Here is a 25,442-nt window from a genome sequence, read left to right as displayed (position 1 = left end):
GACTTTTCTTTCTTAATTTTTTTTATTAAGTGTATTAGCATGATAAAAAAGTAAATTCTTATTTCATTCATGTCATGCTATCATATGTTTACTGACAAGTAAATGAGGTTGCCAAAATGAGAACTTAAACTGATCAAATTCTATTTTCCAGTTTTTAAAGAAATGTAGTTTTGAAATAGATTGTTTGGCTCTACCTTGGGAAGCTCTTTGTTGTCAGAATTATTGACAGTCATTATTGTTGTATTTCAAACTTTAAACTCCCTTTAGGTTTTAAGGTATTCATGATATTCACCACTGCAATGACTTCACGAAATTATTATTAAAACTTTTCTGTTTTTGTTCCATCCAATACGTCACTTTTTCTATTGTTTAAGTGACGTATTGGGTGGAAATTTTTTAAAGTTCTCAGAAGACTCCAGTGGTGTATATCATGAATAGATTTTAAAAATCCCAATCAGCCTAAAGTAGAAATTTGTCTCGTTTATTGTATTTTCTTATCATCTAGCAGATTATTCAATCAATAATAATTTTTAAAAAAATCATGGAAAAGAAAGAACATTTGTACAAGATTTTGGTCATTGGAGACTTGGGAACAGGAAAGACCAGTATAATCAAACGTTATGTTCACAATTTCTTCTCAGTTCACTACAGGGCAACTGTAAGTTCATTTCATTCTGTTTAATTTTGGATATATACATTATATAAAGGAAGAAATTTTGGCGGGAAGAAAATTTGACGGATTTGGATTTGGTGGATTTTGTCGAAACCCGCCAAATTAAGTTCCAGCCAAAAGTTACTTTTTCCACCATCCATCAAATTAAATTCCTGCCAAATTTAAGTCTTCTCATTTTTTCGTTTCGATTTTTCACTATTTAGGCCCTAAATGGGAGTATTTTCAACATTTTCACACTGATTGTAAACCTTGAAACTCATTAATTTCATTGCCAATCCGCTAAACTAAATTTCCTCTAAAAAACTTTTTCGGTCATCCGCCAAATTAAATTCCGGCCAAAATTTCTTCCTTTAATATACTTTCCTTAATAAATTTATTTTTGCTGTTAATTGGAACAACTTGGGAAAGAACAGATTAACTTTCGAAAGATTTGAATTTTTTATAAATCAAAATAATGAGTGAATTTCAAAGACCTTTTTGTAGAGCAAAATTCCTCCACCTTTCCTGATTGTGATAGAGGAATCTCTAGAAACATAGTGGCCCTACCTGTCCTACCCTTTAATTTCCACTGGAGCAAAGAAAATATGAGGGGTTTTGTATAATTGGTCGAAAATGATCAGAAAACATTAATTCAACTTTTAAGAAATTCAACTCAAAGAAGGTTTTTAAGATGTTGACAGTGTCGAAATAGTCTAATTTAAAGAATTTATATTCAAAACAAAAACTTGGTTCAATAAAAATGGTGTACATAGGATTTCCGAGTCCTCCATCCAAACTTACTAAATTTCATGATCAAATGAGTAAATAAAACAAATATACAGGTACGAGCCGGGAAGTATCTTATCCATTTGGTGGACTAACTTTCTTGGGGTTTTTCTTGTTCCTTATGGTAATAAGAATATTTTAAGCTTCTGGGCCACCTGGATTTCTCACCTGGGTATCCATAATGGCGGATTTTTGGTCATGTGACCCCCGTACGCAAAACTGAAAATTCGTCCAACCCAAATATAGGCATATCATATATCAATCGATCGGAAATTTGATACTGATTAATTTTGAGATGCAAAGTTGGGTCTGAAAACTTTCCTATCTCGAGATATAAATCACTTTCGTTTTCTCAGGTTTGGCTGCAGTTGTAGGCTTTCATGGAGTTAGGCAATTCTTTTAGTCATATCTCAAGAAATATGCTTTAAAACATATCAAAACTTTATGTGCTCCTAGAAAAGGCATTAAAAATTGTTTATGCAAATTTTCAAAAATTTTGCAGTAAAAATGTGTATTTTACAGACCAGAGTACAATTTTCTTACCGTCGAAAAAAGATCTTTTTCTCTCAAAATTTTGTCTGAAATGAATTAGTGAAATGATGCTTAATAAGGTTTAGAGCCACTCGATTCCTCATATTATACTCAGAGAGATACCTGGGGAATATATAAGGGCTAAATGTGTCTGGTCAGCACTTTACAAGCATGTTTTTTTGGTAAGATTTGATCCAAAAAACGGTAAAACTTACAAGCTATTACTCAAATATTTGACAAAGTCTCTCATTGTATCTCGACATTAAACAAAGTTGAACCTTATTCTTTAGTTTGACACATGCAAAGAATCAAGAATACATGTAAATCGCTGTGTGTATTTTACAGACCAGAATTAAGTGCTTCTAGGTGGTTATATTGCCCTAAAATGTTTAAACTTACCACGGAAAAACCCGAGCTGGAGAATTTTACTGAGTAAAATCCGTCAAGATCCTCTAATTCCTATATCTTTATTATTCGTGCATGTAACGAGAAATCTGTGTAGCCTGTCTTTGAGACTTCGGGAAGTGCTTAGAACTTCCAGAACTGCGTAGCTACATAAGCATAAAATTTTGATGAAATTAGTCTGGCTTTGAGACCACTAAGCCATGATAGCTTTGTATGCGCCAGACGTCAGACTTTGAATTATTTTCCTAAAAAAGAACAAAGTCCCAAAGTTTTTATTTCTTGCAAGCTTGCTAGACACTAGCACAGATTTGTCGCACAGTCACTGAACGGGCCTGTAGAGTTTCTGTCCACCCTACGACCATCACATGGTATGGGTTGGCCCTAGCAAAGTAGCATTTACTTTTCATTAACTGAAACACAGCACCGAGTTGGAGTTAGTCCTGATCTCCTAGACAACGGTCAATACTACTACTGCGCCTTCACATGGGATAAATCATAACTGGACGTCTATCTTCCATTGTGTCTTTGAAGCGAGCTTCGTTGCCGCCTGTATTATTAAATTGGTATAAAAAAGCCGTTGATATTCCGTCACAATGCTATTTCGTTGAATTACTTAGGTAAAATGATTGATAGATAGCTTGATAGTTTGAAAATCTATACTGTATATTAATATGCTAAAACGTGTGTGTTTACAACGTTTTATAAAAAGTTTTCGAAAATCTAACAAAGCTCTACAAAGCCTCCTCTTCATGGCGTTGAACTTTTTTCTCCTTTCTTTTATAAAATCAAAATCTTATCATCAATCAGCAGCTATCTTTCTTCCGTTGGGTATTTTTTTTATGTATAGTGATTTGCTGGATTGGGACACGCAGCGTGCGACGCTGCGCATACGGCTAGTTACTCTCAAGTCACAAAATGATTATTTTCAATTTTTTTTATACGCAGAAATGGAGAATTTCAACTGCGTGTATACTTTTGAATCACTTTTGTCATTCCAATAGCATACCGTAGCGAATCGTATCGAATTCGTAATCGAATTGATTTTTCTGTTTGACCGAGATTCAATCCCGTCAACCTTTGCGTCAATTATGCTTGCACGCAAATTACACTCCAATTACAAAGAAAAAGTAATAAATTTCACGACTCTTGAATTAAAACAAAAAAGGATTGTGGGATTGAATTTCGGTCAAATGAGAGGGACAAGCTGGAGTTTTTACAAGCTCATATTTGATTTGGTTGGTCGTTAAGATGTAATAAAAAAAGAATCTTATTACTAAAGAAAGCGTCATCTCTATCACTTTAAATGACCAATTAGTGAAGTATCTTGTAAAAACTCCAAGGCATCTCAAATGAGAGAAGTAATAATCTTGACGTTTGCACCACGACGCGCTATTAGTTTTTTTATTGACTTGAAAAAAAAAGTATGCCAAAGTTGTGAGCCTGTGTCATAAGAATATCATAATTTGAATCCTATACTCTCAATCCTATATACTCGATATTATTTCATCGGAGTTTTGAAAAATGACGATGATTTCGCATCTGTTATCTTTGTTATGATATAGATAAAAGACTAGAGAAGAGTAGAACAACATGGACTTTGTGTAAGTTTTGACGTTGTTAGCAAGGTATTCCCAAGGTAGATCATCAAAACCTATTGTTTCATTTTATGTTTTAACGAGGCGGCAACGAAGCTAGCAGTGCTTACAAAGGAGAAGGATGTCCAGTCGTTTGTTCATGTTCTGACAAAGCCACAGAGACCAGATTATTCTAAAACTTTAAAACCTCATGAGGGGAAAGGAAAATGGGATCACCATCAGCAAGCCATGTCCAAAACAAATAAGAATTTTAAAATCAAGATTTCTTAATATTATACTTAGATTTTTGTAAGAAAACGGGGATATTTTGGACATGTAGCTTAAAGCATTATTTTATATGGCAACAACTTCTTTAAAGCGCTTTAAGTTAAAACTCCTACAGTCTGACTTCTTCAACTAGCTGAAGGCTTTGTGTTGCACTCATGTAGTTAAAGCGGATATACAATGATGCATTGGATTCATTATACGCCTCTTATAATTGTAACAGTAACCAGAATAGCCCCAAGCAGGTTCACAAATATGGCTCCATCACTAGGCTTCCTACAATGGCCTTGGATTATCGCCTCTCGAAGCCATATTATGCCAACGTTTTTTGGTCCTACAGACAACACAGATTCTAAGCCCTCTAAATCTCGTTTCATGCATGAACAATGAAGATAAAGGAATTGGCGAACTAAAGCGTTTTAGAACAAGACAAGCTCCTAGAAGCACTTAAATCCTGTCTGTAAAATACACACTGTAACGATTTACATTATTCATAATTCTTTGCATTAGTCAATCTAAAGAACAGAAGGTTCGCGTTTAATGTTGAGATGCAATGAGAGAATTTTTCATTAATTATTTGGAAATTTCACCGTTTTCGGGATCATGTCTTACCGTAAATCATACTTATAAAGTGCTGACCAGACACACTTAGCCCTTATATATTCCCCAGGTACCTCTCTGAGTATAATATGAAGAATCGAGTGGCTCTAAACCTTATTAAGCATCATTTCACTAATTCATTTCAGACAAAAAGACCAATTTTGAGAGAAAAAGATCTTTTTTCGACGGTAAGAAAATTGTACTCTGGTCTGTATAATACACATTTTTACTGCAAAATTTTTGAAAATTTGCACAAACAATTTTTAATGCCTTTTCTAGGAGCACATAAAGTTTTGATATGTTTAAAAGCATATTTCTTGAGATATGACTAAAAGAATTGCCTCACTCCATGAAAGCCTGCCTACAACTGCAGCCAAACCTGAGAAAATGAAAGTGATTTATATCTCGAGATAGGAAAGTTTTCAGACCCAACTTTGTATCTCAAAATTAATCAGTATCAAATTTCCGATCGATTGATATATGATATGCCTATATTTGGGTTGGACGAATTTTCAGTTTTGGCTACGGGGGTCACATGACCAAAAATCCGCCATTATGGATACCCAGGTGAGAAATCCAGGTGGCCCAGAAGCTTAAAATATTCTTATTACCATAAGGAACAAGAAAAACCCCAAGAAAGTTAGTCCACCAAATGGATAAGATACTTCCCGGCTCGTACCTGTATAAAAGGGTAGACGAGTGCAGAATGAACTTGGACAAACTTAGTCCACTATAAAAATAATCTTTAACATAACCAGCTCCTAGAATAAGTACTAGTAAATAACACTACGTTCAGGCTATTTTGAAATGTTTTCAAGGGGCTATTATTCCCAAAATCATCCAAACGACCATGTTACTCCTCGTTAATTTTTATGGACAAATTAAAATTCAGCCACTCCTCCTTGTAACTTATTTTGTTCACATATCTTTTTTAATTTTCCTTTTTATTTTTGTCACTTAAATAGAAGTCGAATGACAACTAATAAATCAAAATATTCTAATTGCACAACTGTGAAATCAATTAGTTTTTGAAAAAGGTCATAAAGATTTTTATTTTTCTCTTTTCGCGGGGTGATTACAGCAGGTTTATTACGGATTAATCACCCTGCTCCTCCCTTACATTTCTAAGCTAAAATGTAATCAGCCATATGATTACATGAAAAGAGTCACACTTACATTTTGAGAATTAATTGATGAAGGCTAAAATAGCTTCACTTGTCTACTTGTCTACTTATATGTTTACGAAGTAACTTCGACCTCTATATATACTAGGTCACTACTAAAATAAATCTTAATTGCCTGATTACATAATTAGGGTTGGGGTTAATGTCGTTAGCTATAGCATTTCAAAATAGTCGTAAAATAAAACTTAAGGAAGACTTAACAGGAAGTACTCAAATAGGGAATTTGAAAGTAATTAAAGGGGTAATGACAGTTAGCTTTCTGAGGAGCAAATATAATTTGATATTGACTTTAATCATGCGAAAATGGGGATAAATGGCTTCCTGAGATTGTGAAACCTCGATTGTATTCACGAATCCAAGAGTTAACTTGGGGTTGCGCTCAGAATTTCAATTTTTTAATTTCCATCTCTTTCCATCACTCTTTATGAGTATATATAAACAGATTTAAAAAATATATTTACAGTTAACTTGTTGAGGATTTAAAGGTTTTATTTTTACATAAGTGTTCCCGTTTATATCAGACGCATATTTAATATCAGGACAGTGTCTGCCTATTGTTTTATTATGCTTATATATCCGGGGGGGTACTTAGGCAAAATGGGTGCTGGGTATGTGCGAACCATAAAGGTTCCTTTTTCACACTCCCGAAAGCCTCTCAAAGGAGTCGTGATTTCCAAAATTTGAACAAAAGTCAAGTGAAAATCGACAAAAATTTTGAGAAAAGTCTCTCTAAGGGTCCCAAAAAACGCCAACTTTTCTTCTCTCTAAGGGTCGATTTTCGATTTTTGGCTCGTCAACTGGCAAACCTACATATAATATAAACCTTTTTCATTTTTCTCTCAGATTGGTGTTGATTTTGCTTTGAAAGTGTTGAATTGGGATGACAAAACATTGATACGTCTACAGCTATGGGATATAGCAGGTGAAACTTTTTTTTTTATTGAACCAAAATAAAAAAATGAAGATACGACTTTTGCAAAAATAGATTCTGTCACATTTGCAAAACGCGCTTTTTTTATAAGAATACACTTTATAAGAATGTCCATGATAAAAATAGCCAAAAAAGCTAAGAATATCACCATCATGGAGTTTTGCTACTCAAACTAAGAATGCCATTTTTAGAGTACTTTCAATTATAAGTCGCCCCAAGTAAGGCTCACTCCTTCACAAAAATGCCATTATATGCTTGAGGCGTACGTACTAAATATTAAATCTAGTCTGAATTAGGATCCTAACCTAAGATGCGGTAAGAATATTTTAGGATGATTTTCCCAAAAAAGTTAAAACTATTCATGATGAAATGGATTTACACCATTCTTATAAAAAAAGCGTTTACCACACAAGTCATCTTTTCATTTTAAGAAAATACTAGTAACAATTTCTACGTGGTTCTACCACTACAGGGTGTCCCTAATTAAAGTATCGAGTTTGAACATGCGATTGAGTAGAAAAGTTTGTGTGTGTTATCGCTAAAATATAAGAACGTTCTCCATCACACAGGCTTATTAAAAAAGGTAGTTACAACGTATAAATTAATCGTAATGACAAAGAAAAAAGAGGGAGAGCTTAAAATACAATTTTGTGAACACGCACATAAAACTTTCTACTCATAAATTGTGTTTCGACTCGATACTTTAATTAGGGACACCCTGTATTTACCTTTTAATTAGTTCTACGAAATAGAATTGGTTGTAAATTATATTTTCATTATTTTTGTTTCAAATTCTTTAGGACAAGAACGTTTTGGAAACATGACAAGGGTAATGATCGTTTGAATTATTCTAGAGATCGTCCTATCATTATTTTTTTAACCCTTACTGAAGTTATCAAAGTAGTGAAAATAGGGTACACGCCTTATAATGCCTCAATGTCACCATAGAAATAAGAACATGATAAGAACAATTTTAGGCTCAAAGTGCCAAAAAAATAAGAACAGATGAGCTTCTTAAAAGATTTACTGGGTCTTATGTAAAAAATGCACAATGGAATCTCCATAACTCGAGCATGCAAGCGGGGGATACAAATTTATTCGAGTTTAGGAAATCCCGAGTTATGGAGTAAGGTTTATAAGACAGTGTTAACTTTAGGGAGAATAAACTTGTTCGAGTGTAGGAGACGTTGGAGTTAGAGGTTTGATAAAATCAATAAATCCACTGAATTTGATTTCTTGCTTCACATGTGTATTACAAAGAAGCTGTGGGATGAAGACTTGTCTGAAATCTAGCGTCTCCGCTGCTTCTTGTTTACATCAAGGGAACTAATTTTCGCGGGAACTAATTTTTGTTTTTTCCGCGGTTTTTCAGCAACCCACAGAACCCACGAATTACTAATTTAGCCATTCTATCAAAAAAGTTGAAAAATCCCTAGAAATAACGAAAAAAATGTGTCGAAAATATGGCAAAACTTCGAAAATTAATTCCCGCGAGAGACGATTTTTTCGAATTTTTTTTCTACTGCAAAAATTAGTTCCTTTTTAAAAATTTTTATACTTTCACATACACAGGTGTATTACAAAGAAGCCGTAGGATGTTTCATCGTGTTCGATGTAACGAGACAATCAACATTCGAAGCAGTCTCTAAATGGAAGAACGATCTCGATACTAAAGTTCAACTTCCTGATGGAAAACCAATCCCATGTTTATTATTAGCTAACAAAGTAAGTTTAGTTTTACTCCTGACTAAAGTAACCTGATAACAGATTGTATATTTTCTGGCCCAGTACGCTGAAGCTCTAAAGACGTGGGCGAAAATATAGTTTTTAGCGATCTTTAGAGCTTCAGGGTGCTGTCGCGTTAAGAAAACTCCACAGTTGTTATCAGGTTAGACTACAGAGGAAAGCTAGTAGGTAGGCTTGGTTAGTGAAGAATGACTCGGTAAATTGCATACTTTTACTATACAAGTGTTTTTCCATTCATCATCGAAATTCTTAACTTCTTGGGGAAATTCATTCTAAAATATTCTTACGGTATTCTTAGGTCAAGATCGAAATTAAAAACTTAAATTTAACATGTAATACCCACCTGAAGCATAAAATGGCATTTTCGTATTGAGCCTTACTCGGGAAGGGCTACTTAGACTACACATTATATTGGTGATCAATATTCAACAAAATTGCTTGCGGACCGTAATGTACGAAGTAACCAACAGTTGCTCTATTATAAAAAGGAGTTTTCTTTCTGTAAACAATCCCCCTATATTGTTGGCAAATCGAGCTGACAATATATTGCGGACAACTTTTCAATATATTGCCAGCATTCAACAATATATTCTCAATATATTGCCCGACAATATATTGTGTAGTGTATGTAGCCCTTTAGGTTCTGTTCAAATTTCATTATAAATATTCTTATAGAGTATAATTTGTAGCTAGAAATGTGTTATCCCTTTCCAGTGAAGGGATACGCCGATAAAGTGATCATTCTCCTTCAGTTAATTTAACCAACACTGGGCTTAATCCACCACAGTTATCTTTTTTCTAGGTAGATTTTTTGGATGATAATTTTCTAGAAGAAAAATTAATATGAAGCATCACACGAACAAAGCATGTATGAACAGACTGAAAACTTATATAAGAAGCCATCTGTTTCATTTCTCTTTAGTGTGATCAACCGAAAGAAGGGTTAGTCAATAAGCCATCAGATATGGATAAATTTTGTGAAGAGAAAGGGTTCATTGGTTGGTACGAGACAAGTGCCAAAGAAAACATAAATATCGATGAAGCTTCGAAATTCCTTGTTCAAAAGGTAGGTATCAAAGTTGTTTAAGATATTGTTGGCAAATTCCCTAAAACCATTATTGTTAGCTACAATCAAGGTCATTATATTTGAGAAAAAGGGTAATTCCTACGAAATCTTACAGCCACAAACGATTTGAAAGCGCTCTGATTTATTTTCGCAGGGTAGAGTCTTAACCCTGAGTTTTAACACTAGACTTAACAACATCCAAATAGTTCAAGATTGGTCCAATACGGCTCAGAATATAGCCTGAAAGTCTATGAACCCCTCCCTAATTGAAAATTTCGATTACATTTTACAAATAGCCCCAAAGTGACTTTCTGGCCCGAAGCGAAGAAATAACCAAAATTCTCAATATGTTTTGACGATACAGTGCCGTAGGAAGCATTTTCATATTGGGGGGGCTGAAGTTTAGTGACACTGCGAGGGCCAACCATGGTTTGGCCCGAGGGGGAAAATTTTTAAAATTTTTGTAAAACATGAAGCTGAGCTGAATAGGACTGAACATTCCGAGATTATCTTTAGACATTTTTGTGAAATTCTTAAAGACATACACTGACTGATTTTTTATCTTACCACTCTACCAAAGCTTGCCGAAGTTAGATATGAGATAGTAGATTGCACTTTTTTTTATAAGAACAAATTATATAAGAACATAAGGCTTTGGTGGCCAAAATCTTAAGAACAAATTAAGAATATTTTAAGGCTTTGTGTTCTTTAAAACACCTGTTTTGTTAGGAAAATGGACAAAAATACTCAAAAATAACATGCTAAAAACATTTTTAGGCTTGAAACCCGAAAAGCTAAGAGCATCTGAAGGATTCAAAAATTTTGGATATTCTTATAAAAAAACGTGTATTATTTGATTTCTATTATTCTGTTTCGTAGATTCTAGAGAACGATCGAGCCAACAATCTGACAAGTCCAGACATCGATGATGATAAAATTGACCTGAGGAAGAAGCCTGTTGATGTCGTCACGCAGCAAGAACGCTCGGGCTGCTGCTAAGTAATCTATACTAGACAGTTAGCGTCCGTCCCTGGTAAGAGGGAATCCGGTTCTGTTATAATTTTTAGATAAATTCATTTTGTAGATAATAAAAAAGTATTTCAGCAATTATATAATTTTAAGATGATCCGTACTTTTTAGAATAATAGAGGATATGTTCATGGGGTGGAAACTTCTTCATTTTTAAAAACATTTTGACCCTAAATATTGAAGTTGCTTAACCCTTTAAGTGCCGATGTCGTATATATACGACATGGGCTATATAGGAGGGCGAAGCCCTCCTGTAATGCCCAGTTTGAGTTAGAAATCGTTATTTTTGGTCGAACTCGTAGGAATTAGATTGTCCTTTATGGTCAAGCAAAAAAAAATTCAAAAGTGAGTCTTTCCAGCGAAATTTTAAGCAAAAAAGTCAAAAAAATGCAAAAAATTGACAAAAATTCACTTTTTTGAGATTCTGACCGTTTTTTGACTATTTTTGGTCAACGAGTGATCCAAGAACCTCCAAATTTGGCCCTGTTTTACTTTATTCTGTCTTCTAGTGAATTGATTTGAAATTTTACCACTGGGCACCTTTTCATCAGTTCAGTCAGGTCCGCGAGCTATATACGAGCTTCTAATTCCTTCTAGATCAGGAGATATAAGCCCTTAAAGTTTGAACTAGCGATTTTTTTAAAAAAACTTAGAAAAAAGGACCATGGCACTCAAAGGGTTAAGATTCTGCAAAACTTGCGATCAAATTTTAAGCTATTCTAATGAGCGAATGCCCAAAACTCTTGAAATGTGTTTTATTCTTGTAACTTTTCTTTTGGGTATATCCCCATAAACTTCGATATTTCTTATATACTTCGATATGTTATTTTATATTTTATCCTTGATATAAAAAGAAGCACAATTTGTTTTATCTTTTATAGACTTTTAAACGAAATCACATTTAATGCCAGTTATATTTTTTTTTCAAAATTAAAAGGTAATAATATTTTTGTGCTTTTGAATTTTTTTAATAGAATTCTTTATTTACATTTTGTTTTGTTTTTGTTGACAACAATCTAACTTTGGGTATCTATGTCGTCAGGACTAGCTCAGTAAAAATTTCACGGAATTTGAATTTGCCATGTTTTGACAGAATATTACACAAGTAAGGTCAGTAGCGTAGACAAGAGGGTGCACAACATAGTATGAACCCCCCCCCTTTTTTAAGGGGGGGGGATCCGAGTTTTCAAGGAAGGCTTTATAGGGGGGACGGGCAATTTTCCAGTTAAAATGGGGGGGTTGAGCTTATAGGGGGGGTCAAATAAAAATGGGGGGATAGTAACTTTTTGGTTAAAAAAATAATTTTTTTTATGTTATATGTTAATTTAAGTCAATAAAATTCAAGTCAAGTCAAGTTCATTGACTATTGGTACGAATTCACACTGAAAAATATATTTCATTCATCAAAATTCTTCCCCAATACTGGGAGTACAAATTATATGGTGGGAGCTCGGACCCCTGTAAATGGTGCGGGATCAAAAAATTTTAAAAATAGGGGGGATACCTTTATAGGGGGGATGAAATATTAATGGGGGGTTCAGACCCCACTGCACAATATGCACAATTTGTGTAGAAGAGCAGATTTTTATGGACACTGTAATTATCTATTCATAATAGAAAAATATAATTACTGTGTCATAAAATATGTTCTCCTACACAATTCTTGCATCCCTCCTGTCTACACTACTGTAAGGCCCTATTGATAACTGAACAAATTGAATTGAGATTCTATATCAGTGGCTTGGGATGAATCATCGACCTCTACCAGAGATGTACACGCTTTTTTTTATAAGGAACACGTTTATAAGGAACTTTGAGGCTGAAATTCTCTGTAAAAATAAGGAACTCCAGGCTCAGAGCAAAGTTAAGGTTCCTTATAAAAAAAAAACGTGTAAATGTGATGCCTTCAAGATATTTACTGCATTTCGGTTGAATGATTGAATCTGTTTCTTTTTGTGCGTAGTTACTTTCTCACACTTTCGAATTCTTGTGGCAAATATTAATTCTAATCAAGCGTTTTTATGAAAACTACACGGGCCGTGGAACTTAACTAGGAAAACGTGTTTTAACTTCCAAAACACAGGAGATTCGACCTTAGCCTTCGGCTATATTTCATTAGGATTGTGTGCCAAGGAGGTCTGGGGAAAAGGGATGACATTGACTTATCGTGAACTGAAAAAATAGGCAGAGCCTTCGAAAGGTTTATTCGTTTACACGCTTTTTCATAAGAACATCCAAAAATTTTTAAGCCTTCAAATGTTCTTAACTTTTTGAATTTTAAGCCTAAAAATGTTCTTAACTTGTTCTTATATAGTTTGTTCTTACAAAAAACGTATAGAGATTTTGTATTTTTTAATCATTTTCTTTATTTCTTTTTGTTTGTAAACTATTGTTTATTAAATTATTTTGCTATTAAAGATTTAAGAAAGAAATATGAAATGAGAAATTCTTTTAAATAAAAACATTTAAGATATTTGAAATTTTGAATTTTAACAATTTCAACAACTTCTTGAAATGGTTTTATTCACAGTATTTTTTGAATATCTTGTGTAATAATTTCAGAAGAAAGGGTATGTTTTACTTATAATATATATAGAATATATTTCTAAAATTTTCTTGAAACTTCGGCCTAGAAGCCTTTGAATCTAATTCCTCATAAAGGAGTTAAGTTAGGTTAGCTATTGAGAGAAAACTCTTAAACGCTTTTTTATAAGAACACGAGGCTGAAAATTTGCTAAAACCTAAGAACAAATCAAGAACAATCATGTGCCTCAGATTTGAAAAATCGTTAAGAAAGTACTAATTTTAACAGATATTAAACCCATTTAAAGATTTCAAGAAAAGGAACATATTAAGAACATCATAAGAACATTTAATCTTGAAAATTCCATAAAATTCAGAAAAACCCAGCCTGGACAAAAATTTACTGGTTCTTATGAAAAAAGCGTGTATCGCAAATGCTTCAGACCTGTCAGAAATCGAAACATTTTTTATAAGAACATCCAAGCCATCGGACGTTCTTAACTTTTTGACAGTTAAGACGACGTTCTTAACTTTTTGACAGTTAAGACTAAAAATGTCAAGATAATAGGTGATAGGAGACGCCGGCCTGATATACAACACGTGTCTGATATGAAACGGGAACATTTATAAAACCTTTAAGTAGAGATATTGATATTTTGTGAGCTCTGCATTCTAGAAAAGCGTAAATCATATTTTCTAACGGAAACACCCGAAAAAAGCCGGATTTCACAAACGTGTTTTTATTTTAAGTAACAGACAGGGGTCACATCCCGACCTTTTTTCGGGTATTTCCGTTAGAAAAATGACCTACGCCTATCAATATCTCTACTTAAAGGTTCTATAAATGTTCTTGTTTCATATCAGACACATGTTTTATATCAGGCCGGTGTCCCCTATTGTTATATTGTGTTCAATTTTGCACTGAATAAAAAAGATTGCTTTTCTTTTTTTCTAACCAATCTTGCTCTACATCAGTGTCCCGTGGGATACTTAGGCAAAATGGGTACCGGGTATGTGCGAGCCATAAGGGTACCTTTTCTCATTCCTCAAAAGTCTCTCAAAGGGGTACAAATTCAAAAGTTAGTCTCTGAAAGGGTCCCAAAATCACGAAAATCAAAAATTTCTCTCTCAAAGGGTCACGATTTCCAAAAGTTTTGACCAAAATTTGTTGAAAATCAAACCAAAATTTGGAAAAAATGGACCAAAATTTAGGAAAAAGTCTCTCAAAGGGTCCAAAAATCACCAAATTTTGTCTCTCAATAAGGGTCGATTTTCGATTTTCGGCTCGGACGTACCCGTCACCTGGCAAACCTAGTACCCCCCCCCCCGGGATCAGTATCAATTCAATGTGAAAAAACTTCTAATTTAGAATTGCTGAAAAAAAAGATATATTTTAATCTTCTCTTTTTTTCAGGAAACTATGTAACCTGTTTCTTGGGCTTGAAGTATAACTGACTACCTTGACTTAATGCACACACTGGCCATTTTTTAGAGAACTTTGCCTTCTATCTTTCTGCCAAAAATTAGAAAAACTAATAAAGCAAGTCCGGAAAACCCTATTTTTGGCATTTTTCGGCCCAAATTTGCCCCAAAGAATTATTCTCGGAAATTGGGCTCCATCACATTTTCGGTATTGCCATTTTACATCATTGTGCAAAAAAAATCAGAGAAAACTAATGAGCCAATGAGAAAAGTTGGTAACAGACGAACGGACAGACATGGGTTAATCAACGATGTAAAAATAATAGATAACCAACTACCTCTAGAAGGCACTTCTCCCAAGAGAACAACCATTGTTTTCCTATTGAAATGAGCACTCTTTTAAAAAGCTCTGTGTGCAGTGTGTGTTATGCTTTTAGCTAGATTTTGACACACTTTTTGACATCCACTGAATTGATAGAAAATTTGAATTGTTATTTACTGCAAATTTTGGAATCGTTTTCAAAAGATAAAGGTACCGATCTTTAGACAAATTGACTACGGATCGGCCTGATACCACTTAATCTTTATCTAGATAAATAAACGCTCATAAAATGCTGTTATCTGAAAAATATATGTGTGATTTGAAGTGCGATATCTCACGAATGAAAAGTGCATGAAGGTTGCCTGATACAAAATAAACAGATGAATGTTTATAGAACAATAATATCTAATTAAAAAATTCCTTCTGTGAGGCTGCCTATAGGAAAATACACTTTTTCTAACCCAAATTTTGGAAAAATATACATCACGTGATCGATTCTGTCCAATAGAAGGTTGCAAATGAAGCAAGTTTTTATTTAATTGCACTTTTTACGATGCAAAATGTCATTAATATTTTTACAACCGTAACACGGATGTTTTTTGAGAATCAAGGCAAGTTGGTTATCTATTATTTTTACATCGTTGGGTTAATTTATAGGACTTCCGGGGAAGATCATAAAAATATGTAGATGAGTGAGGCTTTAGAAAATCAAATCTCTGAGAAAATTAATAAAAACAAATATTATTAAATAAAGTGTATTCTATGTTCATTGCCGATATAAGCATGTATATATACAATGTAAGTGTGTTTTGTATACAGTATGCGTGGCCCCCAAAACGGCGATCAAATTTGAAATTTCTTTCAAATCTAGAGGAAAAGAGATTTTACAAAAATTTTTGCTGCATGAAAACCTTTAACATCTCTACTTTATTTCCTGGAAGTTCTTTTTCAAAATTTTCAATTTCAACAATATTTTTCAATCGCTTAAAGATAGGTATCTTTTTTCTGATGACCCCAAAACGGAGGTTTGAAATTTTAGCGATTTCTCGAGATATCTTTAAGATATGAATACAAAATTTTGACCATAGTTTTGAAATATGATTTAGAGGGTTTTGGGCATAAATTTATTTGATAAAATTTTTACAGTATACCCCTGGTTGTCAAAATGCAGGTTTGGGGCCCCCAAAACGGAGGTGTAGTTAAAATCAAATTATTAAGCCCAGTGTTAATAGGGGGAAAAACTATGAACATATTTGTGTTTTCCCTTAAATTTACGACCCGATGGATGTAAAATTTATGATTCTTATGAAATATTTCAAGATTTTCGATATTGCAAAGTCCAAACTGAAAATTTAGAAATTTTCAAAATGACAATTTTTATTTAACAACGTCTTAATCAAGTTTTTGAAAACAAATCTCTTTTGAAAATAGTTCCATTCATGTATGGAATAGGCTGTGAAAATTTTAGAAAAAAAGCTTAACTGAAACTGAAAATATTAAGCTTTAAAGATATTTTTCTCCTATATTTTGCAAAAAATGACAGAGTTTGCCGTTTTTGCTGATTCAGCAAAAAATTTTATATATAATGTTAATTTTTTGTTATAAACTATTAACTCAAGGTGATAGGAATAGAATTCCAAGATTTTTTGCTTTTTCTCATATTTAGAATTTTCGGTTTTGTCAATGCTGATTCTAGGGCTCCAAAATACTGGTTGACCTTCAAGATGCTATATCTTTTACCCAGCCTCTAAAGTCACAGATTTATTTGGATTTTCTGAACGGTATTAGGTGTAGAAAGTTTCCTATACCCCGTTTTCATGACTTATTTTCAATATACAAGGAGCTAGAGTGAGTTATATGCAATTTTTATCTAATTTTGGTGTTAAAATATTTCCTTTAGACGCAAATATGTTATTTTGAATCTGTCTCAAACCAGCAAAACATGCTCATTTTTAAGTATAACCATCATTCTTGCAAAATAAACAAAAATCGTTTAATTCAGAATCTTCATTTTAATGAAAACCTCCGTTTTGGGGGCCGTCTCCGTTTTGGGGGCCATATACTGTAGTGAAAATTTTAGAAAAAATTTAGTATTATCTGCAAAAACCCATTACACTCCTGTAGCACAAACACGTTTTTTTATAAGAACATCCAGAATTTTTGAAGCCTTCGGATGTTCTTAACTTTTTGGGTTTTAAGCCTAAAAATGTTATTAACATGTTCTTATTTTCACCATTTCTCGAGCATTTTTGCCCGTTTTCATAAGAAATTGGGTGCCTTAGAGTCTGCAAAGTTTAACTTGTTCTTAACATTTTTTGGCCACCGAAGCTTTATGTTCTTATATAATTTGTTCTTATAAAAATAACAACATGTATGCACTCAAAAGTTAACTAACCAAAAAATGAGCCCGGTGTGAAAAAAACTCTTTTTCCACTATTGGAATTAACAATAAACCGTCTAACCACCAAAGGACAATTTTGAGAATCTCAACTGAATTCTTTTAGACTTTGAAAACCCCACTCACTAAAATTAAGTAATTTCACATATCCTTTGGTATTAAGGCTTCACCTTGGCATTGAGTAAGTGAGACAGGGGTGTTTTATTGGCCAGCTCTAACTACTTTTCATAATAGTGCTATTTATAGCGGAGACGCACCCCAGCTTAATATTCTTGATATTTAAGGGCTCTGACCATAGTCCAAAAATTGATTTTGGTATTTGAACATAAAAGTTATATTTCAGGTTCCTTAACACTTTTAACAAAGAATTGCCTTTATAAATTGCTTTTTAATCGAATCCCTTAAGAGTAATTAAGAATTTAATTGCAAAAATGACGTTATGAACTTTAAAAAGATGTTAATAATATGTTGCATCACCCTCTTTTACAAAAAGTGCTTAGTTTTAATGGGTAATTAACTTTTTTGTTTCAAAATTTCTTTACACTGTCCGCAAAGAATTGAACTATTTTAAATTTTGCGGAAAATTTTTCTAAAAAGGTGTGTCAAAAGTTATTACTGTTTTTTTAAGCAAAATCCGGATGAAAAATTGATGAAAAACCACTATTTTGAAGATTTCGAGACAAAGAAGCATTTACAAAAATTTTCCGCAAAAATTTTTATTGTTCGGTAAAAGATACACCATCTACTGCAAAAATTTTTTCAAAATGTTTTTTCTTCGCCGAAACTAAGCTCTTCAAAGTTGAAATATTCTTCCTCGCAAAAGTCTTCATTTTCTTCTTCATCAAACTTTTTCAATGCAATTTTTGAATTTTCAGATTCAGGAATAGTTTGTCTAACAGAAAATGTATAACATGCCATAGTTTTGTTGGTTACATCAGTCAGAAAACACATTTTAAACACGGCAATTATGAAAAATTCACTATGGTCAGAGCCCTTAACTCTTTCAGGACGGCTCCTGCTAATTTCGTTCCATTTGGAACTTTCTTTTTCGGCTGCCGTAACTTTTTTTGAGGACTTAATTTGAAAATCTGGCAGGCTGAAAAGATAGAGCATAAAAACATCTTTCCAACGAACCTAAACATGACCTATTTAGATTGCTCCAAAGCTGAGATAATTGCATCTGAGGTTGGAACTTCTAAAAAACGATAGTTCAATCACATGTTTATTACCACAGCTGATCTGTGAAGGGCACTCAATATTTGCATCGTCGGCACTTTTTTCACCTGTGTATAGCCCAACTGTATAACTATTACCACATATGGTCCCTGAATTTGTATCTTGGCTCCAAATATTTGCATTATGAGCACTATTTTTTCATCTAATAGCTCAACTGTATGATCATTACCATTATTCGTACATAACAGCTCTGAAGCTGTTGTTTTTCGATTCTCGCTATCTTCAGCTCTATTTTCATCTGAAGTTGATTTTCGGCTTTCACCATTTCCATTTAACAGCTCAGCACCAAGTATCATTATCCATGATGCAATTTTCGTTGGCTCTGTTATTTTCATCTGATAGCTTGATTGTATAATTATTCCCCCATACCACCTCTGAATCTGTTTCTTTGTTCCCAGAATTATCCTTGATGCAATTTTCGTTGGTTCCGTTCTCATCTGATAGCTCGATTGTGTATTTGTTCCCATATGCCTCTGAGGCTATTGCTCCTTGAATTTCGGTAATTCGATTATTGGTTTTATCTTTATCTGACAGCTCATCAACTTTATACTTATTGGTAAATGTCACATCTGAATCTGTTGTTTCTCGAATCTTGGCATTTGCATCCTTAGCTCGATTTTCATCTGAAGTTGTTTTTCGGCTTTCACCGTTTCCATTTGACAGCTCAGCACCACACTTGTGACAGCAAACCACTTGTGAAATTATTTCTTCTTTTCTCCCATTTTTCCTGTCATAGCTTCTTTCTCCATTTGAATGCTCAACTGTAGACTTATCATCACAGATCATCTCCAAGGCTCTCATTACTCCATTCTCAATGGTTTTCCCACCGGTGTTATTTCTATTTTCATCAGTATACTTATTCTCCGATACCATCTCTGATGCTGTTGTTTCTCCATTCACAATGTATTTCCCACCGGTGTTATTTCTATTTTCATCAGTATACTTATTCTCCGACACCATCTCTGATGCTGTTGTTTCTCCATTCACAATGTATTTCCCACCAGTGTTATTTCTATTTTCATCAGTATTCTCCGATACTATCTCTGATGCTGTTGTTTCTCCATTCCCAATGTATTTACCACCAGTGTTATTTCTATTTCCATCAGTATACTTATTCTCCGACACCATCTCTGATGCTGTTGTTTCTCCATTCACAATGTATTTACCACTGGTGTTATTTCTATTTTCATCAGTATTCTCCGATACTATCTCTGATGCTGTTGTTGTCTCTCCCGTTAGAGTACGTTGCAACTGCTTTTTAAAACTTTTGAAACTTCTCTTGAAATCTGGTGCATAATACAGCATGAACAGCGGATTGCAAACAGATGATAATGCGAATGTTGTTGAGGAGCAATGCCATGCAATGATTACTTCTGGATTCTCTTGGTAAAGTCCTTTGTTATCCATAAACCAGAAAATCAAACTTGGGATGAATGCGACAGCAAAAATGAAAAACATGAGACCAAACATTTGCATCAAATGTTTTTCTTGTAGTTTTCGTTTTTGTCTTTCAACTTCAGTTTCGTTTACAGATGGCCTCATTGTTATCTTTCTAAAAAAGGAAGTATATTCAATGATTTAGTAAGTAAGTAAGTAAGTAAGGTTACGACCGCAGTTGAGGGCGACCCGAAGGCTCCCTTTTCTCTAGCTGTTTACCCGAAGATAGGGGAGGGCGCCACTCCTTTCCCTGGATTTCTCCACCTATCCCAGATCCGTCTCTTATTAGTTACTAGAGAGTTTATGTATTCAAGATAAATCGAGGGCGACGGTATAAAGCAAAGCTGACATAGGACCGAAATCACCATCCACTTTGCTCGACGACGGTAAAAACACCAAGATACCGTCGTCTGTTTAGGTGAGCAAAGGCGATATAGAGCCGTACATCAACTATCGACTTTGTTTTTGTATCGATTTCACTTACCGTCGCCCTCGATATCCCCCGATACATAAACTCGGTATTGAGCATCAAGCAGTGAGGCATCAAGTACCATTTTGGGAATGTTTTGACTGACCCGGCTGGGGATCAAACCCACAACTTTGCACACCGAAGCTGGATGCTCTCTGCAAATTTTCTTATCCGTGCATGGACGGGAGTATCATCGACGGACGGGAGTATCTCATCTTTGTTGTTTGGTTTTGTTGTTTGGAATTGCTTAGGTCAGGGTTGCTAGTAACGGCTTGTCACTGTGTCGGGTGCATACTCGGCGCCTTGGGCCCCGCAGGGTTGCTAGTAACGGCTCGAATTTCAGTCAGGTTGAAAAAGGGGCAATTTTACCGTCTTTTTTGTCATTCTATAAGTATTTCCAAATTTTGTGTTCTGCTGTGCAAGTGTGGCTCAACGGATAGCGCGCTGGGTTTCTTATCAGAAACTCTTTCATTAATTTGGTGGGTTCGAACCCCGGTCGGGTCGATATTTCAAGGTTTAAGATAAGTTTAAGATACTCCTGCCCGTCGATGATATTCCCGACCGTCAAGATGAGATACTCCCGACCGTCGATGATACTTCCGTCCATGTACGGAAAAAAAATTTGCGGATGCTCTACCTTCATGCTACGTAATCAAATAGCCGTTTCAGTACCTAATCTCATAGTCCGGGGTAGGATTTCTATAGAAAGTCTTACTTCGTGGTCTTCAGGTGGCCAAGGACCCATGATTGACCCACGAATTGTAGAAATATTCGATAGGTTAACCAAACAGTCGAAAGACGTCCCCCCCCCCGGGGGGCACCAACCTTACGGCTGACGAGGACATGCCACTGGAGTTTAAAAAATGGACCCTTTCAAATATGAATATTCGGTGAATTTGGGACCCTGTCAGGGAGAAAGAAAAGTCGAAAATTTTTCCCATTTTCACCCTTAAATGTGGCCAAAATGACTAAAAGTAGACGAAAAATTAAAAATCTTTTTTTAATGCTTCCCTGGAAATTGTCAAATACACATCTTGAGAATCGGTAAATTTGGGACCCTGTCAGATATCATCAGAGCCTAAAGAAGACCTGACCAGTAGCACGTCCCCGTGTCCCCCACTGGGCCGTTTCCTTACCCGAAAAGCTAAATTCATCTATCTGATGACCCGGGGAAGTGGATTCTTAAAGAAAGTCTTTAAAGTCCTAGTCTTTTTCTGTTAGAAAAATGACAAAAGAATCTTAGTGCGGAAATGGGTAACTTAAAAATGAAGGTAAAAAACTTTATAAAAAATTACCTTTCAAATGACTTCTTGATAGCGGAACATGAAGTGAACATCGTCGAGATCCACAAAATGGCAATCAATACAACAAGTATTGTATCCAAAACTAGAATCCAGACATGATATTGAACTGTAAATGTGGGATTGTTGTAAAAGTTCTTCCATACATGACAATAAACTTCACCAATGCAAGAGAATAAAGCTGACCCAATCCACATCAGAACCATACAAATCTAAAAAAAATTCATTACAGTAAACATTAACATTAGGTATTAGGCTAGTCTACACAATTTTTAGGCGTTACTCTGGTCTATAGGCACTGCTACAGGCTAAAGGCGGTAGGCGGCACTTGTAACCACCACCGGGAGTTGCTTATTAAAGTCTATTCACGATAAGTGTGCACTCTTTTTTCTTTTACCTATATAACTTTTGAAGGAATTCTTCAATCTTTATAAATTTGGTATCATTGGAAAGATATTAGTGAGTGGAACAATTTGAAATAAAAAAATCTTTAAAAAAATTCTAAAAATGAAGATGAAAATGAAGAAGAAAAAAATGAAGATCTTGTAGGAAAGTGCTATAACTATTATTCTCACTGAAGTGAATCCCTAATCATCGAACGTCATCACTGTAAAAATAATTCTCAAAAATAATCATTCAGTCAAAAGATATCAAACAAAGTTATAAGCTGATTGATGTCTAAAAACGCTGTTTTCTGTAGTTTTTTGCTGTTTTTTGGGGCCAATCACTTATTAACTTTGTATCATAACTTTATATTGAATAGATATTTAATGAAATTTCTTCACAGTGATGATCTCCTAAGATCAAAGAATCTCTCCAGTAAAAATGAAAGTTATAGCACTTTTCTACAAGATCTTCCTTTTTTTCTTCTTCATTTTCATCTTCATTTTTAGAATTTTTTTAAAGATTTTTTTATTTCAAATTGTTCCACTCACTAATATCTTTCCAATGACACCAAATTTATAAAGATTGAAGAATTCCTTCAAAGGTTATAGGTAAAAGAAAAAAGAGTGCACACTTATCGTGAATAGACTTTAATAGGTTTAAACATAATAGACAACTTTCAAAAAAGATGTTTATGAAAAGCTGATTGGCTTAGGCATCGATATCTCTATTGTTCATTAAAACTTCAGCGCGCATGCGATGTATCTGGAACATTTTAATATTCAAAACAAGAGCAGTGCTCATGTTCCAAAGAGTAGGAGTTTTACGCTCCAAACGAAGGAAGATATAACGTAGCCTAATATCAGGCGGGAAAATTGCTTAATCATATATTTAGCAAACCAGAACATATTTTTTCACTTTGTTTATGGCCTAGCGAATCGATCATCCAAATAAAATTGTCAAATTGAGCTAGGTACACTCTTTCGATTGTCTTCACAAGACCTAAGAGTCCCTGGTTTCTAGCACGAATGCTTTGACCACTCGGGCTTTACTCGGTATTTTCAATGAAGCAATCGTATTTACAATCTTAATTTACAATTAAAGCGACCGTAGTGCAGTAGAGCACCCGACTACGGTGTGCAAGGCTGAGGGTTCAATCCTCGGCTGGGTAATACCAAAGATTCCCAAAATGTACTTAATGCCTCTCTGCTTGATGCTCAGCAAAAGAGAAGGATCAAGGGTAAGTAGAGAAATCCAGAGAGAAGAGTGGCACCCCTTCGGGTAGATAACTATCGAATGAAGAGCCTTCGGCTCGCCTCCGACTGTGGTCGGCAGACTTACTTACTTACTTATAATGAGCACTAGGGAAATTCCATGATGTTATGTGGCTTTCTGTGTTTACTTTTAAATCAAGGAATAAGAGGACATCTTCATTTTTCTCACCTTTAATTTCTTTGGTGTAGATGCTACATGGTGAAACACTGGAAATGTGATAGACAGCAACCGATCGAACGCTGTCAGCAAGAAACATAACATGCTAATTTGCAGTGACGTCACGTATAAACTTGGTGAAATAATATCAATCAATTTAAAATACAATGTCTTTTCATAATCATTTCCATAACGGTAGCTTCCAAAATAGTAAACTGCATTTGATGGCCCAGCGAATGCCGAATTATAGAAATCAACTATGGATTGTCCAAGCATTAAAGTGTTGATATTTTTTCGTTTTTGTGAAGATGAGAGCTTCTTATAAAAATGTTGAATAATGTATGCGTTGAATATTGTCCCAAAAACGGACAAAATGCTTGTGAATATACCATTAAGTAGATTGGATGTCTGAAGAGCAGAGTTCGTTGAATTGCTAGCCATTATGATTTCCTTCTTTGCTTTAGTTTATTTACAAGGTATTCTGAAATAAATATACAAGCTAAGTAAGGTAATAGACCTTTTCATAAATTACGTCACAAAGCATCACTTGCCTCGTATTCAAAAAATTATCGTGGTTATCATATCCCTTGAGACATTAAATGATTTTGATATGAATGGAAAGTAGTTTTAATAAAATCTGCTGGGAGTTAATCACCATGGTAATAATTTCAAAACGGGGCAAGTGGTGTTCGTGACGTGATTTATGAAAAGGTGTATTATGATACCAAAAGCTACCAAAGCAACTCTCTTTTTTACAGAAGTGTGAAACCTTGGAATGATCTAGAAGAAGATATTGTTGAAGCACCATCCTTACAAGTCTTCAAAGAGCGTTTGATAAAAGAATGGGAGAAAAAACTTTATAAAATGTAAAATCAAAAGTTTTGTTTCATAGAGGTCAATAGACCTGCGAAATATATTGCTATAAAATAAAAAAAAAATGATGGAATTACTAAAAAGTATGTTTCAATATAATTTACAGTGAAAACAAATGACTGTATCTTTTGTATAAAATTTGAATTCGATAACAGTTTCGTTATAAAGATATTCAGAAGCCTAATCATCAAATAGAAAAATTAAATGCAGATATGAAAATAAAGAAGAGAAATTAACTTCTCTAAAAACTGTGTTTTGCTTCTATTCTCATATTAAGAAATTTCAATCTTAAAACGTCATCGCTGTGAAACTTTCTTCGAAAAATGATTATTCAGTCATGTAATACAGCTTGAGATTTCTGTCTAGTTGGCCAAAGGAAACGCTCTTTTTTATGTTTTTCGAAAGTTCTTAAAGTGAACGAGTGATATACTTTAGGCTACATATTTCAACTGAATGAATATTTTGGAAAACAAATTTATACCCTGAATATCTTTCCAACGAGCAAACAACCGTCATCTAATAAGAATTCTTCTATCATTTTTTTTGTTTCAACTGGATATTATTTTGAAACAGAATTTAGCTAACTTGCGAGTAGATGAAGAGGCTCCAAAGCGGCGCCGCCTCGTCACGTGCATCATAAAAATTGCTACAGTGGAACCTCTAATTAGCGGACACCATCGGGGAAAGGGGTTAGTGTCCGCTAATTAGAAGTGTCCGCCTTTTATAGTGCCCGTTAATTAGAGGTTTTACTGTAAATAATCTGTTATCACGTAAAAAAACGAAAAATAGCCCAAATCACGCATAATGCTAAGATCTTTTCCCTATCACGCATCACGCCAAAATCTTGATCGCACGCA

The 25,442-nt window shown here is 34.3% G+C and overlaps 2 protein-coding genes across 2 annotated transcripts; one reads left to right on the top strand and one right to left on the bottom strand.

Moving 5' to 3' along the window:
- Positions 1-508: 508 nt before the first annotated feature.
- Positions 509-11,160, top strand: LOC136800488 (ras-related protein Rab-32-like). Its single transcript, XM_067057181.1, has 6 exons — positions 509-658; positions 6,861-6,939; positions 7,749-7,777; positions 8,521-8,673; positions 9,617-9,760; positions 10,640-11,160. Exons 1-6 carry the CDS (start codon positions 542-544, stop codon positions 10,757-10,759), a joined length of 642 nt encoding a protein of 213 aa, XP_066913282.1. The 5' UTR covers positions 509-541; the 3' UTR covers positions 10,760-11,160.
- A 7,809-nt stretch (positions 11,161-18,969) lies between these two features.
- Positions 18,970-24,189, bottom strand: LOC136802369 (uncharacterized). Its single transcript, XM_067059137.1, has 3 exons — positions 23,725-24,189; positions 21,892-22,109; positions 18,970-20,242 (listed from the first exon to the last, which is right to left on the bottom strand). The coding sequence occupies exons 1-3, from the start codon at positions 24,151-24,153 to the stop codon at positions 18,970-18,972; spliced, it is 1,920 nt and encodes a 639-aa protein (XP_066915238.1). The 5' UTR covers positions 24,154-24,189.
- Positions 24,190-25,442: the final 1,253 nt, after the last annotated feature.

The sequence above is a fragment of the Clytia hemisphaerica genome, unplaced genomic scaffold (genome assembly GCF_902728285.1).
Source record: "Clytia hemisphaerica strain Z4C2 unplaced genomic scaffold, Clytia hemisphaerica genome assembly, whole genome shotgun sequence".
NCBI lineage: Eukaryota > Metazoa > Cnidaria > Hydrozoa > Leptothecata > Clytiidae > Clytia > Clytia hemisphaerica.
The sequence above is the reverse complement of the archived record's forward strand: the minus strand, read 5'-3'. Positions and strand labels throughout refer to the sequence as shown.